This window comes from Rhinopithecus bieti, unplaced genomic scaffold (genome assembly GCF_001698545.2).
Source record: "Rhinopithecus bieti isolate Rb0 unplaced genomic scaffold, ASM169854v2 scaffold_15197, whole genome shotgun sequence".
In the NCBI taxonomy this organism is placed as follows: Eukaryota; Metazoa; Chordata; class Mammalia; order Primates; family Cercopithecidae; genus Rhinopithecus; species Rhinopithecus bieti.
Window position 1 is genome coordinate 624,926 of NW_016808366.1, and position 17,726 is coordinate 642,651.

At 47.0% G+C, this 17,726-nt stretch overlaps 1 protein-coding gene across 10 annotated transcripts in view; it reads left to right on the forward strand.

Annotated features, from left to right (window-relative positions):
- CEP250 (centrosomal protein 250) overlaps nucleotides 1–17,726 on the forward strand; it is a 64,695-nt gene that overhangs the window by 10,276 nt on the left and 36,693 nt on the right. For 5 of the 10 annotated variants that reach the window (XM_017886637.1, XM_017886643.1, XM_017886638.1 and 2 more), the window contains 17 exons: nucleotides 196–252; nucleotides 2,315–2,397; nucleotides 2,623–2,788; nucleotides 3,548–3,654; nucleotides 3,877–4,128; nucleotides 6,369–6,539; nucleotides 6,756–6,852; nucleotides 8,942–9,043; nucleotides 9,567–9,725; nucleotides 10,268–10,446; nucleotides 10,760–10,942; nucleotides 12,571–12,715; nucleotides 13,520–13,666; nucleotides 15,001–15,231; nucleotides 16,650–16,843; nucleotides 17,065–17,192; nucleotides 17,393–17,562. In XM_017886637.1, coding sequence (XP_017742126.1) covers nucleotides 196–252; nucleotides 2,315–2,397; nucleotides 2,623–2,788; nucleotides 3,548–3,654; nucleotides 3,877–4,128; nucleotides 6,369–6,539; nucleotides 6,756–6,852; nucleotides 8,942–9,043; nucleotides 9,567–9,725; nucleotides 10,268–10,446; nucleotides 10,760–10,942; nucleotides 12,571–12,715; nucleotides 13,520–13,666; nucleotides 15,001–15,231; nucleotides 16,650–16,843; nucleotides 17,065–17,192; nucleotides 17,393–17,562 — 2,571 coding nt within the window. Of the gene's footprint in view, nucleotides 1–195; nucleotides 253–2,093; nucleotides 2,285–2,314; nucleotides 2,398–2,617; nucleotides 2,789–3,547; nucleotides 3,655–3,876; nucleotides 4,129–6,368; nucleotides 6,540–6,755; nucleotides 6,853–8,941; nucleotides 9,044–9,395; nucleotides 9,482–9,566; nucleotides 9,726–10,267; nucleotides 10,447–10,759; nucleotides 10,943–12,570; nucleotides 12,716–13,519; nucleotides 13,667–15,000; nucleotides 15,232–16,649; nucleotides 16,844–17,064; nucleotides 17,193–17,392; nucleotides 17,563–17,726 lie in introns of those variants that run through there. The other 5 variants (XM_017886642.1, XM_017886644.1, XM_017886645.1 and 2 more) reach the window with 5 other exon arrangements.

The window sequence follows — 17,726 nt, forward strand, 5'->3', positions numbered from 1 at the left end:
CTCCGTCTCAAAAAAAAAAAAAAAGAAAAGAAAAAAATGCCCAAATAGAAACTATAAGATGTTATGGCCTTACCTTACTGTCACCACCCAGTTCCCCTGTTCATAGCAAGTTTGCCTAAGATCCTTAGGGGCCTTTGCTTTGGGCTGTTTGTGCCAGCTGTGTTCATTGCCCAGGGCCTGTTCTTTTTACCACAGGTGCTGCAGTACCGGAGCTGGTGCCAAGAGCTGGAGAAGCGGCTGGAAGCCACTGGAGTGAGTGAGGCTGAGCTCTGTGTGCCCCCTGGGTCCTCAGTGAATATACTTGTTAGGTTTCATTTGTTCACTGAGGGAGGTTGGAGTGTACAAGTGAGGTGTTTGGTAGAAGTCTCTCTTTCTCAGCCTCTGAGAGGTTTATCACACTGATATCTTCATTGGACCTAACTGGGCTGTCAGATTCCAACCCTTGGTTCTCAAAGGACAAAATTAGATTGGAAGGAGTGTGGGATTAGTGGGAAAAAGTGCATGTTTCCCCCAGCAGGTGTCAGTGTTTGTCTTAGATGCAGGCCTTTGCGAGCCTACACCACATCTGCAGCAAAGGGATGTCTGTGCTATTAGAACTGGCTTTGAAAAAACCATTAATTTGCCTTTGTTCCAGCTCCCTCTCAGTACCTTCTCACATTTTCTTCAGAAAAGTTCTCTCAGAGGAAGGAAAGAACCAAAACTTATTGAGCACCTTCAATGCAGGCCAGGCAGCATGAGGCACTGTCATATACAGATGGTCCCCCGTAACTTAGGATCGTTGCAAGTTTTCAACTTTATGATGGTGTGAAAGCTATATGCATTCAGTATGCTCCTTGGGTTATGATGGGGTTACATCTGGATAAACCCATTGTTTGGGGTTGTTTTGTTTGCTTGTTTGGTTGGTTGGTTGGTTTTTTTGAGACAGAGTCTTACTCTGTCGCCCAGGCTGGAGTGTGCTGATGCAATCACGGATCACTGCAGCCTTAGCCTCCTGGGCTTAAGCGATCATCCCACCTCAGCATCCCAAAAAGTAGCTGGGACTACAGATACATGCCTCCACACCTGGCTAATTTTTTTATTTTTTGTAGACACAGGGTCTCTCTATGTTGCCCAGGCTGGTCTCAAATTCTTAGACTCAAGCAATCCTCCCACTGCTGGTATTACAAGTGTGAACCACTGCGTCCGGCCCAAACTCACTGTTAAGTTGAAAATATCATAAGTTGAAAATGTTGGCCGGGCACAGTGGCCCACGCCTGTAATCCCAGCACTTTGGGAGGTCGAGGTGGGTGGGTCACGAGATCAGGGGTTCAAGACCCACCTAGCCAGCATGGTGAAACCCTATCCCTACTAAAAATACAAAAAATTAGCCGGGCATGATGGTGCGTGTCTGTAATCCCAGCTACTCGGGAGGCTGAGGCAGGAGAATCATTGAACCCAGGAGGCGGAGGTTGCAGTGAGCCAAGATTGTACCACTGCACTCTAGCCTGGGCAACAGAGCTAGACTGTCTCAAAAAAAGAAAAAAAGAAAATGTCATAAGTTGAAAACACATCTTTAACTTACATTCAACTTATGATGGGTTTATGGGATGAAATTCCAGCATAAGTCAAGGAGCATCTGTAATTGTGTCTCTTAACCTGCACAGCAACTTTCTGAAGGGAATGATATCACTTTCATTTTGTAGCTGGAGACACTGTAGCTCCAAGAATTTAAGTGACTTCCCATGCTGGGTGTGGTAGCTCATGCCTGTAATTCCAGCACTTTGGGAGGCTGAGGTGGGTGGATCACTTGAGGCCAGGAATTCAAGAACAGCCTGGCCAACATGGCGAAACCCCATCTCTACTAAAAATACAAAAATTAGTCAGGCATGGTGGTGGGTGCCTGTAATCCCAACTACTTGGGCGGCTAAGGCAGGAGAATCACTTGAACCTGGGAGGCAGTGGTTGCAGTGAGCTGAGATTATGCTATCGCACTCCAGCCTGGGCGACAGAGCGAGACTCTGTCTCCAAAAAAAAAAAATGAAAGAAGTTAAGTCACTTCCCAAGGTCAAACAATTAGTATAGTGGAAGTTAAGGCCATTAGTGAAAGATGTATCACTTCTTAGGTTGAAGATTCTTTTTACTACTGAAGGCTATCTTTCAGGAGAAGTCATTTTACTTTGGAGTGAGGGATGCAGTGATTGAGAAGAGAAGCATATTGCTAACAAGGGGAGAAAGAATAAAAAGAAAATGGACTGCCATGGAAGGGAGCCTCAGGGAACTGGTCTGAGTGATGTTCTCTTTGGAGGTAAGTAAGTCTTGTCTCTGTCTGGCACAGGGACTGATCCCCCAGAGGTGGGAAAATGTGGAGGAGCCAAACCTGGATGAGCTGCTGGTCCGACTGGAGGAGGAGCAGCAGAGGTGATGGACCCTAAACTTTCTGACCTGAGTGATTGGCCAGTTGGTGGAAAAGGCTGATGGGAACCCTCTGCCCTGAGGGCTAATGTGAATTAGAGCCATGGACTTCAGCTGTAGCCCTCTAATTCCTGCAATGGAAATTTCAGTAGTTGCCATCTTACTCCCAGGAGGTCCAAGTGTTGGACCAGACCTTTATTTTGTACCCGCTTTTACTGTTCCCCAGTGCAGGTGTGAGAGTCTAGCAGAGGTGAACACCCAGCTTCGACTGCACATGGAAAAAGCTGACGTGGTGAATAAAGCCCTTAGGGAAGATGTGGAAAAATTGACAGTGGACTGGAGCCGGGCCCGGGATGAGCTAATGAGGAAGGAGAGCCAGTGGCGGATGGAGCAGGAGGTAGGAAGAATGGGGACTGGAACTGCAAGAGGAAGGCTGTGCATTCTGGATGCTGCCCTGGTCAGTACTGGAAGGAGTTAACTTCAGGACTTGGATGGAACCTGAGCTGTTGCTGTTAAAGTCCCTGACCATCCTTACCTGTGCATGCTGGCAGCCTCACCCTTCTTGGGCCTTCAGCTTAGACCTGCCACTACCTGCCTAGTCTAGGTTCTGTTGGGAGGTAGCATGACACTCATAGCAACTCTTCCTGCAGCAGTGACGAGCTTAGGTTTTCAATGGATCTCAAAGCTTACTGACTCCTGGTCTGGAGGTCTTGCATATCTAGATGCTAAAGAGGTAGATATGAAACTGAATGGGAAAGAAAGAGCAGTTATGGGCCCTGGGGAATTTTCAGGTCCCAGCTGAAGGAAACAAATGTTTCCTGCATTTTTGCTTTGTGCTCAGTGGTTTATGTATATCATTGACTCCTCCTTAGAAAAGTCTGTGGTAATAGATCCCATTTGTTAAGGAGCTACTGTGTATCCTTTTCTAATCTGGCCCAGAGGAAGGCAATATACCATCCTAGGCTCTCTGACCTCTCGAATCCCACTGCCAACTTCATTAAACCCTTCAGCATAACCTGGATAGATACCCGTTCATAAACTATCTCCTGTAAGTCCCTCCTTCCTTTCCTCAGTAGTCAGGAGGAATCCAAGACTCTTGTGTTGGCAAAAGATAGCCCTCTGCCTTTGGGTATGACCTGAGTTTCTGAACACACAGTTCTTCAAGGGCTACCTGAAAGGGGAGCACGGTCGCCTTCTCAGTCTATGGCGGGAGGTGGTGACATTCCGACGCCACTTCCTGGAAATGAAGTCAGCTACTGACAGGTCAGTGTGGGGAAAAGAAGGGAAGAGGTTTGCCCCTACCAATTCTGGACTAATAACAGTGGGCTGCTATAGAAGCGGCATCAGCTGTGGGGGTGGGGGAGTTGGTGGTGATGGAAGCAGATGATTTTTCCCAGCCCTGCTTCTCAGGCTTCACTGGGCCTGATCACCACACTCCTTCCCTGGTTCCTAGTGGAGTCTGCTGTTTTCCTTGCTTGTACTCAGAGATTTGACGGAGCTAAAAGCTGAGCATGTGAGGCTTTCAGGGTCCCTGTTGACCTGTTGTCTGCGCTTGACTGTGGGAGCACAGTCTCGGGAACCCAACGGATCTGGAAGAATGGATGGGCGGGAGCCGGCCCAGCTGCTGCTGCTGCTAGCCAAGACCCAGGAGCTGGAGAAGGCAGCCCATGAAAGGAGCCAGGAGTTAATACAGCTGAAGAGTCAAGGGGATCTGGAGAAGGCTGAACTTCAGGACCGGTGAGATAGCCTGGGGTCCCAGGAAGGGTTTGCTGAGAGAGAGCCGACTCCTTTAGAGAGTTAGGGACAGGCAGGGGAAATGCCAGGAACATTCCTACCATGGAGGGGGAGAAGATGTGCCCGAGGGAATCTGCTTTGAAACCTGATGCCACAGTTGGGTCTTGTACCCTCAGCCTGTCTTTCAGCCCAGTTTCTCTCCTGTTGATGTACAGAGCTAGCTATCACTCCGTCCTCCATCAACACCAAAGTACTTGCCATTCCCAGAACAGCCAAACTCTTTCCCATCCCTGTCTTTGCACCTGCTAACTTTAGTCTGGAATGCCTCCCTCCTTTCTCTCTCTGCCTTATCCTCTGAGGCACAGTTCAAATATCAAATATTACCTCTTTTTTTTTTTTTGAGACGGAGTCTCATTCTGTCGCCCAGGCTATTGTGCAGTGGCGTGATCTCAACTACTGCAACCTCTGCCTCCCGGCTTCAAGTGACTCTGCTGCCTCAGCCTCCCAAGTAGCTGGGACTGTTTACAGGCGCATGCCACCACACCCTGCTAATATTTGTATTTTTAGTAGTTTTACCATGTTGGCCAGGCTGGTCTTAAACGCCTGACCTCACGTGATCCACCTGCCTTAGCCTCCCCAAATGCTGGGATTACAAGCATGAGCCACTGCAACTCGCCGAAATGTCACCTCTTCTATGAAGCCTTCTCTGACCTCAGTAGCCTACTAAGTTACTGTGCCCCTGTGGTCTTTTGACCTCTTATTACAGCATTGATCTCATTGATGATTTAGTTTCCCCCACCTTCTTTTTTTTGGTTAGGCTGTTTTAATTTTGGATTATAATGAAGTAGGTTTTAAAAAATAATGATGTAGAAGGGCAGGGAAATGAGTAGAGAGCCCCACTGAATCTCAGGACAAAGTTCATATATGCCCATGACGAGGGTTGTGTCTTCACCTGTTGGAGGTACATACATAAAATGCAGGGCTATTTTTTGTTTTTGCTTTTGGGGGCACTGAGAAGTACAAAAGCAGAGACCAAGTCTTAGTAAGTTTTGTATTTCTAGTGCTTTGTACTTCACCTGCCGTATACTAGACACTCAATACATTTTGTTTCTTTGTTTTCTGAGACAGAGTCTAGCTCTGTTGCCCAGGCTGGAGTGCAGTAGTGTAAACACAGCTCACTGCAGCCTTGACCTCCTGGACTGAAGCAATTCTCCTGCCTCAGCCTCCAAAGTAACTGGGACTACAGGCATGCACAACTATGCCTGGCTAATTTTTAAATTTTTTTGTAGAGGTCAGGTCTCACTATGTTTCCCAGGCCAGTCTGGAACTCCTGAGCTCAAGCAGTCTTTCCACCTTGGCCTCCCAGAGTTCTAGGATTACAGGCTGAGCCACCGTGGCTGGCCAGTGAATGTTTGTTGAGTGATGCAATACTTAGACAAATGACAATGCAGTGTGCTAAGGTTCTTAGAGATGGTATAGAATAAAATTATTAAGACTTTTGCTGCCGGGCGCGGTGGCTCAAGCCTGTAATCCCAGCACTTTGGGAGGCCGAGAGGGGCGGATCACGAGGTCAGGAGATCGAGACCGTCCTGGCTAACACGGTGAAACCCTGTCTCTACTAAAAAAATACAAAAAACTAGCCGGGCGTGATGGCGGGCGCCTGTAGTCCCAGCTACTCGGGAGGCTGAGGCAGGAGAATGGCATGAACCCAGGAGGCGGAGCTTGCAGTGAGCTGAGATCTGGCCACTGCACTCCAGCCTGGGCAACAGAGCGAGACTCCATCTCAAAAAAAAAAAAAAAAAAAAAAAGACTTTTGCTGAGCCAGGAGGATCACTTGAACCCAGGAGTTTGAGACCAGCCTGGGCAACATAGTGAGACCTTGTCTCTACTAAAAATAAAAATAAAAAAATAGCCATGTGGTGGCATGCGCCTATAATTCTAGCTTCTTGGGAAGCTGAGGCAGGAGGATTGCTTGAGAGTGAAATATGATTGCACCACTGTACTCCAGCCTGGGCAACAGAGCAAGACCCTGTCTCAAAAAAAATCGGAAAAAAAAATTGAAAAAAAATTAAACTTTTAAATAGCATTCATTCAAGAAATATTTATTTAGCCACTCACATAATAGCAAGCAGTAAGCTCCAAGTACAGTGTTAAGTGTTTGGTGATTTTGCTGGACCTTGAGATTAATATCAAGAAGGTTGAACATAATCTTCCCCAAATTGCCCTTCCTTTTTCCCTATCAGAGTCAGAACCTCAGGCTGGAGGGACCTTGGGACTATCCCATGTGCAATTCTGATGTTCTTATTGGCTTCAGGGTGCTTGACTTCAAGATCAAGCGAGGCCTGGAAGGGCCTGGGCCAGGGCTTTCCTTCAGCTCTCGGGCCCCCAAACACGTGTTCCAGCCTTGAGATGTGGTAAATCCCTGCATGTGTCTGAGTGGTTTTTTGCTCCCCCACTTCAAGGCTATAGCATCATGTGGTATTCAGGGAGTGCAGAGGGGCTGGGGTGCCTAAGGGGTTTGGGGAGGCTGCAGTTGGGAGTGGCTGGGGTTGGGGCTGGGGTGTGCTGCATTGTAGCTCTGTCCACATCCATGGGCTGTTCTGGTGACAGTGCTATGCTCTTCTCTTTAGGGTGACTGAGCTCTCTGCTCTGCTGACCCAGTCTCAGAAGCAAAATGAAGATTATGAAAAGATGGTAAAGGCTCTGAGAGAGACAGTGGAGATCCTGGTACATGATCCTTTGTTCTGGAAAAGAATTGGTCGTGGGCTTGTAGGTTCCTTGTCCTTTATGGACAGATAGTACAGGATACCAGTTATATATTCTGTGATGAAATCCTCTAAAGCTAAAAAATAAATTTTGGCTGAATCTGAAAATTAATTAACTCATTCATTTATTCATTGAATAAATATTATTGATTGCCTACTATCCCTACCGTATTCCTGGGGAAATTGCAATGGCATATGTATGCAGTGTGTCCTTATCAGAGAATTGGCACATACCTTCAGAGACACATTGGCAAAGTAGTGAGTTACCAGGAAGTGGATGTGTGGAGAGATTTAAAATCTAGTCACATGGGAAACAGCTGAGGAGTATGGCAGTGTTTAGCCGCGAGAAGAAAGAGCTTGAGGCCCTTTGAAGGCCCTTGAAGACATGATAGCCACCTTCACATATCTGAAGGACTGACACTGGGAAAAGAGAGTTTACGAAGGGCCGGGCGTGGTGGCTCATGCCTGTAATCCCAGCACTTTGGGAGGCCGAGGCGGGCGGATCACCTGAGGTCGGGAGTTTGAGACCAGCCTGATCAACATGCAGAAACACCATCTCTACTAAAAAAAAATACAAAAAAATTAGCCAGATGTGGTGGCGCATGCCTGTAATCCCAGCTACTCGGGAGGCTGAGGCAGGAGAATCGCTTGAACCTGGGGGATGGAGGTTGTGGTGGGCTGAGATTATGCCATTGCACTCCAGCCTGGGCAACAAGAGTGAAACTCCGTCTCAGAAAAGAAAAAAGAAAGGAGAATTTACATATTTAATGTTTTCCAGGGCAAAACCAATGTCAATAGCTAGAAGTTAATAGGGGAGTAGATTCTGGCTCACAACTAGAACTGTTCAGTAATTGAACAGCCTGTCTTGTGAAGCAGTGAGGTTTTGGTCATTGGCTTAACATCTGCCAGGGATGTTATCAGAGGGATTCCCTAAGGTTGGATGTTAGAACCCTCCGGCTTAATACCATGTTTCATCTCTACAAGTTTTCAGATCTCTGATTTTAGGTAGCTCCCGAACCCCTATTCAAATGCACACCCTTAGTCTTCTCATCCAAGCTGAGATCAACAGGGATTGTAGCTTTCTGATTCCTTTTCTTTTTCCCCCCAGGAATTTGCCAATTCAGAATATCCACGGGGCTCAGATAATGTAAATAAATGAAGTGGGTTCAGTTGTAAGAATTCTGGTTTTCCAGTGCTGTTGTATTTAGTTTTCAAGACTGCAGGGGTCACTTGAGCTCAGTATTAAGGAAATCATGAGGAGTAATAGGGATTGTGAGACCCTGAATAATAAATGTCTCATCTAGAGGAGGCATCCACCATTCAACTTCAGTGAATCATTTCCGTGTAGGAATGGGGGCTGGGTGTGGCCCATTTGTTAACTTTTTGGAAGAAGCCAGAAATTTATATTTTTATGTAAAATCTTTCCATTTATAAATGTTGATTCAAATTTTGTATAAGCCAAATAAAACATAGTTGCAAGTCTGTGTCTTCAGGCCTTCACTAACACAAATAGGAAGGAAGAGAAGAACTCTTGAGTCTTCAAGATTATGTCTAGCTTTAGGGCTAGAGGTTTCTCTGGTTTAGCATTAGGTCTCAAGCATCCATTTACTATTCAGAGACAGCACCCATCCCCTGTCTAATAATAGCTTACATTTATTGAACATTTGCGTTGTTCCAGACACTGTTGAATAATTTACATGCATTTTTAATTTAAGCCTCAAAACAAGTAGTTGCTGTTAATTATTTCTATTTTAAAGAAAAAGAAGCTCAAAGAAACTGTTGACTATGGTTACCAACATAGTAAATGATAGAGCAGGAATTCTAATCAGTGAAGTCTAATTTGGAACTCGTAATCACTTAGTCTAAACTTGTAATCACCACATCACATTGTCTTCAGACTCTTCGGGCAACATATTAGCATTGATGTATGGTCAGGGAAAAAGTGGGGCTGATAGAACAGACAGAATTAGACTTTGGTTGTTTGGGGTCCTGGAGTAATAAATTCACTTTTGATAGTTTGACTCTGAGGCTCTATTCTGTTCCCTGTTCAGGAGACAAATCACACAGAATTAATGGAACATGAAGCATCTCTTAGTAGGAATGCCCAAGAGGAGAAGTTGTCTTTACAGCAGGTGATCAAGGATATAACCCAGGTATTGGGAAGCCTTCTGTTCATGGTAACCAGGTTATGCCTCCACTCCCCAGGTCTCTATGTCCTTTCAGTCCTGTCTAGATTTCCAGTCTCTGAGGTTTGGGTGCTTAAAGTCTTGTGGGGATGAGTTTTGTGTGTTTGAAGACCAGAACCCTAAGAGATAGCTAAGCATTCATGTCTTAGCACTACCTGATGGGACAGGCCTCTTTCCTGTTTCTAGCTGCAGTTCTCAGGCTGGAGGCTAGATTCTGGTCTTCAATATCTCAATCGTTTCTTCTTTCATTTCCTCATTTATTGTTACCTCAGACAGTGTTCTAGCCTTGTTGCTAGTCCTAGACTTGGGTGACCAAAGGTGGAGAGTTGAAGGAACCAGACTTTTATGCTCTCGGATACTCCCCTCCTTCCCCCAAGGGAGAGGACCTGAGAAGGAAAACATCAGGTTTGTTCAGGCTACAGGGTTAAGTCCCTGTATAGACTCTAGGCTTTGGTCAGTAGGGTGGTGACCTTGCTGTATTGGGTTTCAGGTCATGGTGGAAGAAGGGGACAATATAGCCCAAGGCTCTGATCATGAGAACTCTTTGGAATTGGACTCTAGTATCGTCTGCCAGTTTGATTACCAGGATCCAGACAAGGCTCTTACTCTGGTGCGTTCAGTGCTGACTCGGAGACGCCAGGCTGTGCAGGTAAGAACCCTCAGCATTCCCCCTCAGTCACAGGGGTGTGTGTCTAAACTGGTTTGTGCCCCAGGTACCTCCCTAGGCTGGACTATCCCTTTTACTTTGTTGACCAGTCATGAGGTGTTTTGTCAATATCTCAGAGTGAATCTGCCTGTGTCTGCTGAATTGTGCTTGTGAGTAGCAGGCACATTCTCCACGCCAATGGCGTGCTTCACTTTGTGTACAATCTTTGCATAACACTATGCAAATATTGGGAACCAGAGCCCTGGGAGATTATTGGGTCAATGTTCTCCAGCTCTGAGAGTCCTAGGCACACTTACCACTCCCCCATGCCACTGTACATTTGGAGATGACGAACTCTAAGAATCTAGAGCCACAGAAGCCCAGTGACCTCTGAGGGACTGTCTTCTTGAATAGTTGCATCTCCCTTCTCAGCTTACTTTTGTTGCACCACCCCCCAACCCCCTTCTCCAGCCCCACTTTCAGGGTTCTGAAATCCCTCCTTTGCTCTTGCTCATCATCTGGTTTCTCTTGCTCTCCCTCCACAGGACCTAAGGCAGCAGCTTACAGGCTGTCAAGAGGCTGTGAACTTGTTGCAACAGCAGCATGATCAGTGGGAGGAAGAGGGCAAAGCCTTGAGACAGCGGCTGCAGAAGCTCACTGGGGAGCGGGACACTCTGGCAGAGCAGACTGTGGACCTCCAGGGAGAGGTGGACTCTCTCAGCAAGTGAGCAGACGGGCTGTTCATCCCACCCTCCCAGCCTGGTCTCGGTCTCAGTCATCATCCAGCCATTTACCTACTCCCATCAGGTTTTTGGGGTGCTGATCCTGTTCTCCCTGAGACTCGGCTGTTCTACCCTGTTTCCACTTGTTTCTCCAGAACAAGCTTTGGGGGTTGGAGTCTTTGTGATGATAAAAATGTTTCACACTCAAAAGGGAAGATGGGATGTTGAAACAGGGTCTTTTGACCCTGTGATGCCTGCTTCCAGAAAGAATTTTAGGTCCCACGGTCTCTGCTCATCTCTGATCCCTTCTTTCAGGGAGCGAGAGCTGCTGCAGAAGGCCAGGGAAGAGCTGCGGCAGCAGCTGGAAGTGCTAGAGCAGGAGGCATGGCGCCTGCGAAGGGCAAATGTGGAGCTTCAGCTGCAGGGGGACTCTGCCCAGGGCCAGAAGGAGGAACAGCAGGAGGAACTGCACCTGGCTGTCCGGGAGAGGGAGCGTCTGTAAGTGAGACCAGTCTCCTCCTCGCTGGGGCCTGGTCTTCCTTCAACTCTACACCCTCCCCTCCTACTCTCCTCTCTTAGGAAGTAGAGTATGTAGAACTCTGGCATGCAGTGGGTTCAGATTAGCTTGCTGTTTCTTCCTTTGCAGAAAGATGAATATGGAAAGTTCATAGTTGGTTAAGTCTTAGTTGATCACCCATATGGGATGAGATACTGAGGGGGATACAGAAATGAATAAGACAAAAGCCCTGATTTCAGGGAACTTGCCAGAAGACAGACAACTAACTGTGACATGAGGCTGGATGAAGTATGAGTTAAATAAAGTTTCAGACTAAGTCCTTTGGGAGCACAGGAGTGACAGCTAATTATTGAGAACTAGGGAATGCTTTATGGAGGAGAGAGTAGACTCTGAGCTGGGCCTTGACCTATTTGGTTAATAGAGAGTGGGAGAAGAGCTCAAGGAATAGATTAGCAAAGAAAAGGAGGCAGGAAGGTTCATGGCATGTTCAGAGTAGGCTGGGCTGGTTATACAAGGAAGTAGTGGGAAATGCGCTAACTGGTCAAGAAGAGGAAATCCAGAATCAATGGCCCCAGCTAATCTGTAAATTCCCCTTTATGATGTCACAGAAAAAGCAAGGACTTTGAGCTGGGCAAAAGCTTGGTTTGAATTATGGCTCTGTCACATGGACAGATTATTTGTAGAATGATGATGATAATATTTACCTTGAAGGGTTGCTGGGAAGATGAGAGCAATGTTTTGGAAAATGCCAGCATAGAACCTGGCGTATGGTAGGTCTTTAATAACTGGGAGCAGGGTTATATCTTCATCTTTGCTGTATTTCCCTCCTCTCCTGTGCCCCAGTTCCTTGTACCTGGTAGTCATGAATAGTGGAAGCTTGAAGGGCTGCCATAAGGGTCATGACTTGTGCTAAGAATGATCTCCCTGTACCAAGGAGAAGGGCAGACAATACACAGAGATCATTATATGTTTTTAAATTTATTTATCTGACTTGATAATACATTTATATGATTCAAAAGTCAAAACTATTTTAAGGCTAGGCACCCCTGTAATTCCAACCCTTTCAGAGGCCTTAGTGGGAGGATCACTTGAGGCCAGGAGTTTAAGACCAGCCTGGGCAACATAGTGAGACCTCTATCTCTACAGGAACAGCAAAAAATTAGCTGAACATGGTGGCATGTGCCTGTAGCCATGGCAGGGTGAGATGGGAGGATCACATGAACCCCCAGGAGTTTGAGGCTTCAGTGAGCTAAGAAGATACAGAGAGAGAAGTCTCACTTTTATTTGTGCTTTCTCCATCCCATTTCCCTTCCCCCTTTAGGCAACCATTTTAGTTGACTTCTTGTTTATCTTGCCAGTGTTCCTTCATGCAAATATGGGCATATATTCTTTCTTCCCCCACTTTCTTGTATAAAAGGTAGTGTATTATGTATATACTGTTCTGTACCTTGATTTTTTTTCACTTGACATGTCTTAGAAGTCTTTCCTTATCAGTGTTTATAGACCATCCTCATTCTGTTGCATAGCGAAGGTGATTAAATTCCTGTTACCTTTGGGGTTACGGCCCATCCCTAAGAGTTCCTCTAGACCCCTCTCCTTCCCATCTTAGTCAGGAGACGCTGGTGGGCCTGGAAGCCAAACAGTCAGAATCACTCAGTGAACTGATCATTCTTCGGGAAGCCCTGGAGTCAAGTCGCCTGGAAGGGGAGTTACTGAGGCAAGAGCAAACGGAAGTGACGGCAGCGCTGGCTAGGGTGCGTGGCCTCCTCTCCTCACTTGCTGGGTGGGCGGCTTCGAAAGTGTGTTCCCATGCAGCCTGCCTAATTATTCGCCTTCAAGCCAGGATCCCTCATCTTTCCTCAGTCATTAGTCTGCTTCTGGGTTCTCTATCTTCCAACATACCCTCTATATTGGAATTAGAATGGGTTTTCTAAAGTATAAACCTGGTTATGTCAGTCTCTTAAAACCATTCAATGGCTTTCTAGCTCTGTGGTGCCACATTCAAAACTTTTTGTCATGTGCCCCAAACTGTGTTTTAGCCTCCCCTTCTACTACAAAACCCATCCTAAACATCTCATATCCTTTGCTCCTGCCACAGAGCAGTAATTGCCTTCTCAGTTATTCCATGTTCTTTCATGACTCTACTACTCTGCGTATACTTTTCCCTTTCTCTGCACTACTTCTTTCCTCCTCCTTTATGCTCAAACTTTTCCTCATCTCTCAATTCCCAACTTAATCGTCAACTCCTCTACCAAGCATATTTGACTCTTCCAAACTATATTAATTTTTTTTTGAGTTCCCAGAGCACTTTGTGCTTACATTTTCTGTGGCGTCATTACAATCGTAGTCATTTCTCTGTCCTAACATTGGTATCTCTATACTGTGAACTCCCATCTTACTGCTTAATGAATGAATCAAGGGAAAACTTGTTTAGAATGCAGGAGAGGGAATGGAGTATTAACTGATCTCTGTACCAAAAAGCAGCAGTATTGGGAATGAACTGTTCACTGTTCCAGGAAAATTGGAAATATGAAACTCTTTAACCCTCTGTTTTTTAGGCAGAGCAGTCAATTGCAGAGCTGTCGAGTTCTGAAAACACCCTGAAGACAGAAGTAGCTGATCTTCGGGCTGCAGCTGTCAAGCTCAGTGCCTTAAATGAGGCTTTGGCCTTAGATAAAGTTGGGCTGAACCAGCAGCTTCTCCAGGTGAGCAAAGATTTTCCTGGTCCCCAGGGAAGGGCTGGGCCCTAACTGAGAGCAAGACAGATCAGCTCCCAAATGTAGGTCTGAGGGTCGGAGTTAGCTCAAGCGGTTACCTCCTCATGCCGGACTTTCTATCTGTCCAAATGTAGGTCTGAGATGAGCAAAAGGAACATTTACAATTCAGAGCAGAGCAAATACTGTAAGGATTGGGCTTAGCCATTATAAATATTCCCCTCCCACACCTCCAGCAGAACCAGCTCTGGGCTTTAGGATAAGTCACTAAGGTTGGGAAGGGGGCCATGTCCTCTGGAAGGAAGACTAGGTTTTTGCTGGGGTTTTTTTGAGGTGGATCCTCTGTCACCTAGGCTGGAGTGCAGTGGTGTGATCTTAGCTCACTGAAGTCTCCATCTCCTGGGTTCAAGCAGTTCTCCTGCCTCAGCCTCCTGAGTAGCTGGTATTACAGGCATGTGTCACCACACCTGGCTAATTTTTTTTGAGATGGAATTTTGCTCTTGTTGCCCAGGCTGGAGTGCAGTGGCATGATCTTGGCTCACTGCAACCTCCGCATCCCGGGTTCAAGCAATTCTCCTGCCTCAGCCTCCCAAATATCTGGATTACAGGCATGCATCACCATGCCTGGCTAATTTTGTATTTTTAGTAGAGACAGGGTTTTACAATGTTGGTCAGGCTGTTCTCAAACTCCTGACCTCAGTTGATCCACCTGCCTCAGCCTCCCAAAGTGCTGGGATTACAGGCGTGAGCCACTGCACTTGGCTGCCCCGGGCTAATTTTTGTATTTTTAGTAGAGATGGGGTTTCACCATGTTGGCCAGGCTGGTCTCGAACTCCTGACCTCAGGTGATCCATCCACCTCAGCCTCCCGAAGTCCTGGGATTACAGGCGTGAGCCACCATGCCCGGCCTAAGACTAGGTTGTTAATCCTGTTGGGTGAGATAATAGCAATCACCAGAAAAGAATCTGCTGAAGATCCTAAGTCCCAAAGAATCTTTTCTGTAGGTTACAAATTTAACCTATAATTATAGTGAGGGAACCTCCTTGCAACCTGTTTCCTTGAGTGTTCTCTATTCCATTATTCTGAATTATTTGAGAGCAGGATTTTGCCTTTCATATCTCCATCCCTGGCATCCAGCCCATCTAGTACCCTGGAATATAGGCACTAGATCAAATGAATGGATTTTCCCCCCATCTTATAAACACTCCTTTGTTCATCTTTGGAGAATAGATTCATATCCCACTTGGATTTCAGTCTTAGCATTTGATTCCTAAACTAATCATTTGTCTTTGATGCCTGTACTCCCTTCCCTTTTTGGCCGGTAGTTAGAGGAGGAGAACCAGTCTGTGTGCAGCAGAATGGAGGCCGCAGAGCAGGCGAGAAACGCTTTGCAGGTAGACCTGGCGGAGGCAGAGAAGAGGAGGGAAGCCCTGTGGGAAAAGAACACTCACCTGGAGGTTCAGCTGCAGAAAGCTGAGGAGGCTGGGGCTGAGCTGCAGGCAGATCTCAGGGGCATCCAAGAAGAGAAGGAAGAAATTCAAAAGAAACTAAGCGAGGTAAGAAGGCAAAATGGACACCATCACATTTAGGTGTAATACATGCTCATTATAAAAAATTAAAACACTACAGAAATTATCTGGAAAGTGAAAAAGTCTTACTTCCTAGAAATGACCAGTGTTACTAGTTTGCAGTATATCTTCCAATTTAAAAAAAAGAATGCCTATAAGAATTCTTCAGGCTGGGCGCGGTGGCTCAAGCCTGTAATCCCAGCACTTTGGGAGGCCGAGACGGGCGGATCACGAGGTCAGGAGATCGAGACCATCCTGGCTAATACGGTGAAACCCCGTCTCTACTAAAAAATACAAAAAACTAGCCGGGCGAGGTGGCGGGCACCTGTAGTCCCAGCTACTTGGGAGGCTGAGGCAGGAGAATGGCGTAAACCCCGGGGCGGAGCTTGCAGTGAGCTGAGATCCGGCCACTGCACTCCAGCCTGGGCGACAGAGCGAGACTCCGTCTCAAAAAAAAAAAAGAATTCTTCACTGAGGCTGGGCACGGTGTCTCATGCCTGTAATCCCAGCAGTTTGGGAGGCCGAGGCGGGCGGATCACGAGGTCAGAGGTTCGAGACCAGCCTGACCAACATAGTGAAACCCCGTCTCTACTAAAAATACATAAATTAGCCTGGTGTGGTGGCACGCACCTGTAATCCCAGCTACTCAGGAGGCTGAGGCAGGAGAATCTCACTTGAACCTGGGAGGCGGAGGTTGCAGTGAGCCAAGATCGCGCCACTGCACTCCAACCTGGGCAACAGAATGACACTCTGTCTCAAAAAAACAAAAAGAATTCTTCACTAATTCTCCACTACTTCACACCACCCAGTTTGAATTAGAAGCTTCTCCTTATACTCTGATAGCACTACATGCTTATTTTAACCACCACATTCCTCATGCTATTATATATTATAATATATTATAATTATTGAAGGCAAAGCTATGTCTTAGTTGTTTTTATTCCTCCAGCTTTTAGCATAGTGCCTACCACATAACAGGGGCTGAGTAAATTTTTTTCCTGAGCCAATGAATGACCTGGCTCAAAGGTCTTCTTTCTCCTCTACACAGCCTCTCATTGTCCTAATAATTGTACCGATTCTCCCTTCACAGAGTCCCTTTCTTGGGACATTGATGACTTTCTTCCTGGTATTATGTGTGCATCTTCTCAAGACTAAAACCTCCTTAGGGGCAGGTCTCAAGCTGTCCCTAGCACAGGGTCTTGCTCACAGGGGAGCATTCTTCCTGGGCTGGGAGATCTATGGGCTGATCAGGGAAATAGATAAATGCCGCATGCTATTGGGTAAGCAATCCAGGCTCACAGAGCTGGGTCCAGATTCTCTGAAGAGCCAATGACCCTAACCTGGTGGTAGCGGCCCCAGGGGGAATCCAGCCTCTGCTCCATCTCTCACCACGTTCTTCCCCTCAGTCACATCACCAGCAGGAGGCAGCCATGACTCAGCTGGAGCAGCTACATCAGGAGGCAAAGCGACAGGAAGAAGTGCTTGCCAGGGCAGTCCAGGAGAAAGAGGCCCTAGTACGAGAGAAAGCAGCTCTGGAGGTGCGGCTGCAGGCTGTGGAGCGCGACCGGCAGGACCTCGCTGAACAACTCCGGGGGCTCAGGTAGGGCCCAGACTCAGTTCAGCCAAGCAGAGAGAGAGCTTTGCAAGGCAAAGGCATGAAGCTAAGCTCCCTGCCGTAAGTATGAAGGTCCTAAATTGATTATGAATTTATAATTGCCCCCCTAACTTCTCCAGGTAGCCAGTACTTAGAACCCAACTCCTCTTGAGGAAGGGTAAGGGGCTTGATGGGTAAGAAACTCTTCTGATTCCTGAACCTCACAGCTCAGCCAAGGAGCTACTGGAGAGCAGTCTGTTTGAAGCCCAACAACAAAATTCTGTGTTAGAGGTCACCAAGGGGCAGCTGGAGGTCCAGATTCAAACTGTCACTCAAGCCAAGGAAGTAATCCAAGGTGAGAACCCAACTGGAATGGGGCGCGCTCCATTCCATGGAGATGTTGAAAGAGGAAGATAGTGGGAGACAATTAGAAGTCCTTCTCCAGCAGGGTGCAGGTCCTCTGAGATGAGAGTTGCTCATGAGGTCAGGGGAGAGGGAGAATTTTATTAGGTAAAAGGAGGGGGCAGAGGCCTGATCCTGTCCCTGGCATGTTAGGGGAAGTGAGGTGCCTGAAGCTGGAACTGAACACTGAACGGAGTCAGGCAGAGCAGGAGCGGGATGCTGCAGCCAGACAGCTGGCCCGGACTGAGCAAGAAGGGAAGACTGCCTTGGAGCAGCAGAAGGCAGCCCATGAGGAGGAGGTGAACCAGCTCCGGGAGAAATGGGTAAGTGGTCGATGTGGCCGGGGATGGCCTCCCTCCATGAGTGTTCCACCTGCTGCCTCTTGGTCCAGTTATTGCCACTCGTATGAGTGAATTGGTCCCCAAGCTGTAAAATCCAACTTCCTGCTATTAAATGAGTTAATATATGAAAAGCACTAAGAGTAGTT